This window comes from Monosiga brevicollis, genomic scaffold, assembly GCF_000002865.3.
Source record: "Monosiga brevicollis MX1 MONBRscaffold_45 genomic scaffold, whole genome shotgun sequence".
NCBI classification, from domain to species: domain Eukaryota; class Choanoflagellata; order Craspedida; family Salpingoecidae; genus Monosiga; species Monosiga brevicollis.
In genome coordinates this window covers 121,903-130,490 of record NW_001865082.1, presented here as the reverse complement: position 1 = coordinate 130,490, position 8,588 = coordinate 121,903, and the positions used below count along the sequence as shown (strand labels likewise).

General features: G+C 54.1%; 3 protein-coding genes across 3 annotated transcripts; 2 read left to right on the top strand and 1 right to left on the bottom strand.

The window, feature by feature from the left end:
- Positions 1-3,331: 3,331 nt before the first annotated feature.
- On the bottom strand, positions 3,332-4,155 carry MONBRDRAFT_34674 (uncharacterized protein; the record flags this gene model as incomplete). Its single annotated transcript, XM_001750625.1, has 3 exons — positions 3,332-3,730; positions 3,822-3,866; positions 4,030-4,155. 3 exons carry the CDS (start codon positions 4,153-4,155, stop codon positions 3,371-3,373), a joined length of 531 nt encoding a protein of 176 aa, XP_001750677.1. The 3' UTR covers positions 3,332-3,370.
- MONBRDRAFT_34673 (uncharacterized protein) lies at positions 4,125-4,969 on the top strand (the record flags this gene model as incomplete). The annotated part of the gene is made up of 2 exons (XM_001750652.1): positions 4,125-4,348; positions 4,658-4,969. Exons 1-2 carry the CDS (start codon positions 4,232-4,234, stop codon positions 4,967-4,969), a joined length of 429 nt encoding a protein of 142 aa, XP_001750704.1. The 5' UTR covers positions 4,125-4,231.
- A 140-nt stretch (positions 4,970-5,109) lies between these two features.
- On the top strand, positions 5,110-7,762 carry MONBRDRAFT_34672 (uncharacterized protein; the record flags this gene model as incomplete). Its single annotated transcript, XM_001750651.1, has 10 exons — positions 5,110-5,200; positions 5,326-5,844; positions 5,979-6,013; positions 6,098-6,338; positions 6,457-6,616; positions 6,727-6,877; positions 7,035-7,184; positions 7,389-7,559; positions 7,594-7,703; positions 7,735-7,762. The coding sequence occupies exons 2-10, from the start codon at positions 5,568-5,570 to the stop codon at positions 7,760-7,762; spliced, it is 1,323 nt and encodes a 440-aa protein (XP_001750703.1). The 5' UTR covers positions 5,110-5,200; positions 5,326-5,567.
- Between the last annotated feature and the right edge of the window lie 826 nt (positions 7,763-8,588).

Below are 8,588 nucleotides of genomic sequence, written 5' to 3'. Positions count from 1 at the left end.
CCCCCCCCCCCCCCCCCCCCCCCAAACGTCAGCATCACTATCAAGGCTCATAGTCCACATTTCGATTTATGACCGCTGTCACTGTGGGTTTTCGTGCTGTGGGCATTGGGGGGACAAAAGCGAGGTGCGGGAACGGCTTCTGGCTGCACACGCCGTAGCCGAGCGAAAAGACCTTGTAGCAGCAACGAGACTGGGTCATGCCATTGACCAGCGAGTTTTTTTGGACGTGACGGCTGCCAGACAGTTGTGTGTCCAGCTGCACATGGCTTTGGAACAGAGGCGCAATCGTGACTCGGGGCAGGTGCGAGCTTTGGCCCGCTGTATGGATTGTAGCACCAAGCACCGTGCATGCGTACAGATGTGAATGCGGTGCCTTTTTGAATGGTGGCGTTATGATTTCTTTTCTATGCTTTTTCTTCTGATGACCTTAGGGCCTGCCTCGCCACCAATCATATCCTCGAGAGTGTCGATCAGGGGATCCGGCGGTCATTGGTTTTTTGGGTCAATTTTTGACGGTCAACAGTCGAGAGGCGCAGGCAGCCGTGTCTTGGTACCTGCGCGGTCGGCTTGATTTGCTGCTTGTGGAAAATAAAGAAGCGGCCAAGCGACAAGTATGCATTCAGCGGAAAAGAATCTTTGCTTGAAGCACTGTGCCGTATATTATCACTTGCTTGAATGACACGAAGGTTTTCACGTGAGCAAATGTGTGTTGTGCGCGTTTCATAGAGTCGAGGCGATTCGATTTTATCACTGGATATGCTGGAATTTCGCGAGCCGAAGCCGCTGCACCCATTGCTGGGTGATTACGGTGGGAAGATGCTCGAGACTTTCATTGGGGTGAAACGAGTACGTGGCCTTGCTTGTCTGAATGAGCAAAAGTCAGAGATTGATCACTGAGAGTCGAGGCATGAGAGCAAAACATGCTCGCTTTCTCGGATGGCACGCGTCACACTTGAGCTGACCTGATTTGCAAACGACGAACTTTGCAGAATGATATTGCTGCAGTGATGGCCTCGCTTTACAGCAACATTGCGGTGTTTCCAACAATTGCTCAAGGAATGGACTTTCGTGCAGCGGCAGTCGCGTTCAACAAGTCGCAGCGTTCTCGCCTTCCCATTCCGAGCATTCTGACCTTGGATGGAAACACGATCGACTCACACGGCATTATTTGCAGTACCCGCAAGGCCATGCCCAAAGAAGGCCCTAACGTGGTGCGTGTGAAGCTTTTTGCTGACGAATAGTGTGGGCAGTTTGAATCGTCTTTCGACTGTCTCCTGTTCATTGGCTATGCGCTTACCACAACATGCTTTTCCAGGTCTTGCGTGTTGAGAGCCTGGAAATGCGAGAACTAGCAGCAGCGGGTCGCGCCGCTGAAGAACTTTTGAAGATGACCGAGAAACTCGCACAGTAAGTTTCAATTTGGTCGTTGCCCTAAAGCCTCGACGCACTCTTTGAGATCCTTGCCTGGTTGATTTTGAAAAGTGTTGTACGCTTCACTGTGCCCACTCTCATATATGTCTGTCTTTCTGTCTGTCTGTCTGTCTGTCTGTCTGTCTGTCTGTCTGTCTGTCTGTCTGTCTGTCTGTCTGTCTGTCTGTCTGTCTGTCTGTCTGTCTGTCTGTCTGTCTGTCTGTCTGTCTGTCTGTCTGTCTGTCTGTCTGTCTGTCTGTGTGATTGGGGTAGAGTGTTAGTGGACCTTCATTCGGTGCAGGAAAAGATTGAATCGCCCGAGTGCCAGAGCATCACGGCAGAGGTCGCGAAGATGCATGGCATAATGGCGCAGCTTACAGCGGGTAAGTTTTGTATTACTATTGCAATTCTTCTCAATATTTACGGCTACATCACGGCGCACTCCCGTCGCTGCTCGGTCGGTGTGCATCTGACAGAAAAAGACGATTTGGAGCGCGCGATTGAGGAGAGCCAAGCGCCACCTCCCAAGCGAGCACGGAAAACGTCGCGGCGTTGAATGAGGAACATGGCAGGCCCAGGCTGCATGCACCTCTCTGTGTGTTTGTTCCCGGTGGTGCTCATGGGTTGAGGCATCAAGGTGTCAATTGATGAGTACGCATGGCCTGTGAGACACAGTCTCTGGGAGGTTGTGAGCTCCATGGTTTTGGTGCAAGAAACTGCACATTGGCTCTCGAGGACGTTTGTTGGGTAGAAGAAGTGTGTTTGAAGGACAAAGCCCCAAACATCAGACCAAAAAAAAGCCAGGTGTCATAAAAGAACATCAAACAGCTCGGCTGTCAGGGGATTGGCACAATGCTTGTGCACGGCACTCTTACGGCCGTTTCCCACCCATGTTGAGCTCACGCACGTGAGGGCTTTTGAGAACTTGTAACTGTTTGTTGCCGCGTCGGAGGAGATACTCGATCTGCAGGACATTGGTCCGCTTGAGATGAGCGTTGTCTTTGAATTGGCTCCGAATAAATGACCGAAACGCCGGCTGTGCCTCCTGCAGTGCCAAACAAGATGCTCCGTGAAGAAACGAGCTGTGGTGACCAAGCTCGGCTGGCTGCCTGCTGTGTAGCATTGACCCCTGGCCACAAGCCTGTTCTGCACCCCTACTCGCTCTAAGACATAGACATACCATCGGCTTGTTATACGTAGCCCGCAAACAATCGCGATACAGGTTCAGCACCTGCCGCTGCAAACCGCTCAAGCGTCGCACTGCCATTCACCCGTTGGTCGCCGTCGTCGTTTGCTCACAAAAATTAAAAAATAAAATAAAAAATGTGTGTGTGTGTGTGTGTGTGTGTGTGTGTGTGTGTGTGTGTGTGTGTGTGTGTGTGTGTGTGTGTGTGTGTGTGTGTGTGTGTGTGTGTGTGTGTTGCTTCGTCTTTCTTTCAGGGCACATGCGGAAGTGTAATAAAGTGTGTCGTTAATCGGGTGTTGCGCGCCAATGAGGTCATCCAACATCACCCATGACCATGACGAAGCCACTTAGGGGTTCAAAAGCATGACGAAGGTGTAGAGCACGATGGCCCTGTGTCCCCTTGTGTCACGGAGACGGCACGAAGGCAGGCAGGCAGTAAAGCACCAAGGTCAGTCAGGCACTCAAGCACAGGAAAGACCTAAAGCACTTTGGCAATAAAGAGCTTCAGAAACGCACCAACGTAGGAAAGCACGAAAGCACTACTACGACGTGGTGTAGGGACATGTTTGAGTGGTTTGCGACGGTTCCTCATTATCATGGCCGTGTTGTGAGCCCTGGCCCTGCAGGCATGTTTCTTGCACAGCCTACCACAAACCATGCCTCCCTGCCTGCCTCCGTGTCCCCTCTGATGTAGCTTTTGCGCTCCCGGTGCGAATGCAGCGCTGTGAGCCATCTAACCAGAAACTGGGTACAATTGGAGCAAGTAGGTGACATCTACACGCCATAGTCCCAGTCGAGATCGGGCATAAGGGTAGCCCAGGTCTGGATCCAGCCGTTCATCTCCTGGTTTTGTTCATTGGTAAACACATCCATCCATCCGCCCTTGCCGCCCTTGCGCAAGTGCTTGGCATCGCCTTGTTTGCCAGAGATCCAAGAGCAATCGGCTTTGGGGTTGGCCTTCATCGAGTCGAGCGTGCAGGCCGAGGCAATCTTCTTCACGGTTTCCGAGGGCAAATCTTTGTCGACAAAGGCGGCCACCTTGGCCACGGCTTCCTCCAAATGCTCCGTGACCCATTCGTAGTGCAGCCATAGGGCGTTGATGCGGCCCTCCCGATAAGCCTTCCAATAGGGTGCCTGCAAGGCGTTCCCCCGAATACACAAACATGAGAGGATAGAGCCACAGTGAACGTTCAAACAGGCGCGATCGCCTATCGCAAGTACTGACATGCCACTTGAAGAAGTTGCTGCTCTCGACGGTTTCCTGCTTCATCTGCATAGCGATTGCATGCGCACGCACAAGGTGCCGTACCGGCCCAAGGAGCCCAGAGTGGCAGGCATTGCAACACATGAGTAAGCCAGCATCCACACAAAGTGCCCCGGCAAACTAGCGTTCGGATCATCCCAGGTCTTCAAGTCATCATCAAAACACGGACCATGGCGAAAAAATCGTCCCATGTGCCTTCGAAATCAAAGGATTTCTTGTTGCGCATGTGGTGAAAGAGGGAGACGGCGGTGTCCTTGGGGTTGCGCGTGATGATGATGAGTCGGGGGGTGCTCATGTTCTTTGCCGGGAACATGTGATAGCTGGCGTGTGTCTTAAAGGCACGGGGGCGCGGAAGTGCCGCCAGCTTGTCCATGTTGAGGCCGCCGACACAAAATTCCTTCTCAATCCAGGGCACCTCGTCCATCATGTGGCGCTCGGGCTGTTCCCCATCGTTCAGAATCAGACTCAGCATGTGCTGGGTCATCGTGGTACCGGTCTTGGGGTAGGTCACCAGGAAGATGTCCGACGACTCGCTCTCGTTCTGCTCATTCAGCAGCGCCACCTGCTCCTCCTTCATAAAGCTCGGATAGAGCACGCCTCGCACATACACACCCCCGTAAGCCGGCAGGCCCTCGGTGCTCGTCTCCGCTGCCCCATTGGCGATCGTATTCCGCCCGCTCAAGCCCCCTGTGGTCGTCGTCGCCGCCGCTGCCGACGCTGCCGACGTGGCCGCTGCCACAGCTCCCGTCTCCGCCATGCTTTCTTTCTAAACTTGACACCTCTAAAATAACCCAAAGAACCATCTCTCTCTCTCCCTCTCTCTCTCTCTCTCTCTCTCTCTCTCTCTGTCTCTCTCTCTCTCTCTCTCTCTCTCTCTCTCTCTCTCTCTAAATCTCTCTCTCTCTCTGTCTCTCTCTCTCTGTCTCTCTCTGTCTCTCTCTGTGTGTCTCTCTCTCTCTCTCTCTCTCTCTCTCTCTCTCTCTAAATCTCTCTCTCTCTCTCTAAATCTCTCTCTCTCTAAATCTCTCTCTAAATCTCTCTCTCTCTCTCTAAATCTCTCTCTCTCTCTCTCTCTAAATCTCTCTCTCTCTAAATCTCTCTCTCTCTAAATCTCTCTCTCTCTAAATCTCTCTCTCTCTCTAAATCTCTCTCTCTCTCTCTCTCTCTCCCTCTTCATTCTCTCTCTCTCTCTTCATTCTCTCTCTTCATTCTCTCTTCATTCTCTCTCACACACACAACCTCTCTCTCTCTCGTATTTTCAGTGACTTGTGAGCCTCACGTCGGCCACCGCCGTCTTCTCGTTTGTGGCGTCGCCGCCGTCGTCGTCGAGGCCAGGTTTGGTGCGTGCGCTTGCTTGGTGTCGACTCGCCCAGGGAGGACAGAGGGGGACTGTTGGGCTGATGGGAGCAAGAGGCTTGGGAATTTAAATGCACTCATGCATCAGCTTTTCTGCCGGCCTTTGCAGGTGCACGTGGACCGACCCGCTGCGCGCACGAGTCTTTTGATTGCTCGAGCCCATCGACAGCGAGGGCAAGGGCGCTGGGCATCAGCTCGTGAGAGGGCCGCGCCCGACACCGCGCAATGTGGAGGTCATTGGCCTACTCTTTTTGACTGCACGGACCGATGCTACATGAACCGTTCTGCATGCTCTGAGCATCAGCCGACATCGCACCAACACAATCTCGCGAACAATTAGTGACCGCTTGGATGGAAACGCCAGAAGACACGGCCCGAGCCGTGAGCTCAAGCGCGAATACCCCGACCCCAGTTCCTGAGACCGACCACCCAGCAGTTGCGCCGGATGGTGCGCGGGCTGCTTCAGCTCGGTCCCGCCATTTCGATGTGGTCGACTTTTGGGCTCAGGACTGGGAGCTCAATGATGCTTTGGCACTCATTACCAATTTCGAGGGCACGCCGCTCGAGCGTGAAACGTTGCTTAACACGGTTTTTCTCCGCTTCATGCCCATTCTTGGTAGCCAGACCAGTATGTACCCTCCGCTTCTCGCCGGGATTTGATTCAGAGGCCCTACCCTCCAGCATCTCAGTTTGCAACCCTGTCTCCCACCTCCCATCATTTGGCAACACCTGACCCTACCGGCCTGCGCCCGTGCTACATAGTGACCAATGCGCGACCAGCCACGGCCCTTCGCGCTGTACGTCTTTAGCCACGTCCCCATTGCTCATGCAACTTCTAAACTAGCCCGTCCCTATCCATTCACCCAACCGCTCGCTCTTAGTTATACCAAGCCATGGATCGATACCGGGATGATGCCGCTTGCTTGCGACACTGCATCAATTCACTCTGTGCATACTCCACCGTCCACGCCAATGTTTTGCCACTTGTCGAAAGCCGAACCCATGTCTATGTCGTGCGTGCCATGCACGCGCACAGCTCCGATGCCGAACTCGTCCAAATGAGCCTGGCCACCCTCAGTAATCTGGCTCTGCACAAACTGACCACTGAGATCCTTGTCAAAGGTGAGTAGCATGCTGGCCCCATCACTGACACAAAAATAACACCCCAGTCCCTGCGCAAACTCCTTGTTGAGAACAGGTCTCAATGCCTCAATGCCCGTGCATCATCCTTCGCTCTCAGACGGCGTGGCTGAAGCCGTCATCGCCGTCTCTGGGCACCACGAAGACAAGACCCCCATCTTAGAATGCGCCATTACCTGCCTTGCCAACCTTGCCAATACGCGTCAAGAAGTGGTCGCCCGCACGTTGCTTGATTGCCAGGCCCATGCACTGGCACTCCGGTGCGACCCTGCCGCTTCTCAAAGCCCGCCTGCCAAACCCAAGTGCCACCCTCGCTTCATCGTTCGTGCCTCCTCACACGTGTATGCTCCTGGACGTGCATGATCCGTAGGCTGCTCGAGCAAGACACAACCATTGATGTTTTGTTTCATGCGGCACTCTGCCTGACCAACCTCTCCGTGTGTCCAGCCACACACCGCATCCTCATCCAATATCGTGTTCCCGCTGCTCTCATCCGCGTACTTCGCGCCAAACCGGAACACGTAAGTCTTTACAACCAATATGCCCCCCCCCCCCCACGATCATCATCTTCAGAAAGAGCAAACGCTCAGCAGCACCAGCACCTTGAAAGGTTTTCCAATGAATGATGTTTGCCGATCGGCGATGCTGACCCTTCGTGGCGCTGCCCGCGGGATCTAGGTGGCGCTTGCCGAAAATGTGCTGGGTCTATTGGCGCGGCTGGCACAGAGGGGACATATCAGCGAGTACATGACAACGGATCAGCTTCAGGTCAGCCCTGTTCGTGCAAAGCCTAGAAAACAGCATTGTAAGCAGGCTCATTTGGTTTTGGTTCGTTGCAGGTTTTGCTGTCCACGATGCAAAACTTCCCAGACCATGCCTCCCTGCAGACCTATGGCTGTGTCGTGCTATTATCTCACGTGGCCATCCTCTCCGATGATGAACGGGTCCGTATCGAGCAACGATTGCCCTCTGGTTCCGTCAAAAGTGTGATTCCGCATGCAAACTAAGCTCACAATTCACTCGCCCTTACAGCTTCGAGCGCTGCGGGTCTTTCGCGAGCGGCGTGCAGATTTCAACGCCTCGCTTGTGGCGGCGTGCCGCCGACACGATGAACACGTGACCAATGCTTATGTAAAGGTATGGTTCTTGCTTTTACGATGCACCACGCGCTCGTCTCTCACCGACATCTGCCCCCACTTGTGGGTACGTGACCTGCAGTTGATTGGCATGGATGCAGATCGCAAGCATCATTTCGTGGACGGCCAAGCGCCAATGTCACCACTTCACTTTGCCATACTTGAAGGGGCTGTCGAAGTCGTCAAAACCTTGCTCTCCAGCCGCGCCCAGGTACGCTGGTGCCCGTTCGTTCGCTTCTTAGGTTATGCCTGGACTTTTTCAATGGCTGACGCATGCGCCTTCGCCCATCGCCTGTTTGCCACATAGCCTCCGCCTGAAAGCGAGTTGGTTGCCTTGGCCAATGAAGCCATCGTTCTTCAAAACCACGAGCTTCGTTTTCGCCGTCTCCTTTGCCTGGGCTGGGTTGCTGCATATCGGCAGGAGGCTGAGCGCGAGTATGTCTGCTCTTCTCTTCTATGACTCTAATTCTGGTTCAACTCATCTCCCACCTGCGCGCCCTCATCTGTCGCAGCCATGGTCCAACACCAGAACCAACAGAAGCTACTGAAAGTGGTACATCAAATGGCATCTCATCATGCTAGTCCCGGCCACCTGATCTGCCGCATCATGCTCATGTACACGGTTGAACACATTCGACTTGACTATGGCCGTGATAGATGCAGCCATGGATGTGGCTACTACGGGCGTTGCTGCTCCCTTGGATCAGCCTGTGCTTGCTGACGCATCCAACCCAACAAAGACAGGCCCCCCTTGCATCGACAAGCGTCGATCTGTTGCTGTTCCATCCCAGTCAGCCTGGAGCAAGCCGCGCCCCCATCACCTCACAACACTGGTTTGTTTCGCGCCCCACACCCCCACACCCCACTTACTTGACGTTTGAAAACATAAGTAACATCACAAGTTCCCTCATTGTGTATCCTGCACCGTGTAGTGGCGGGCGAGCAACTTTCGGCGGAGGCATGTGGCTGGCCGAGGCCGGCCGCGTACACCTGACGGCCAGCCAGAGCCAGTGCGGACTGGTGGTCGTCGGGCTGCCGCCACCATCTCGATCCTTGACCGCATATTTGGTGCCCTCGACCTTCTTCTCCTCCATCT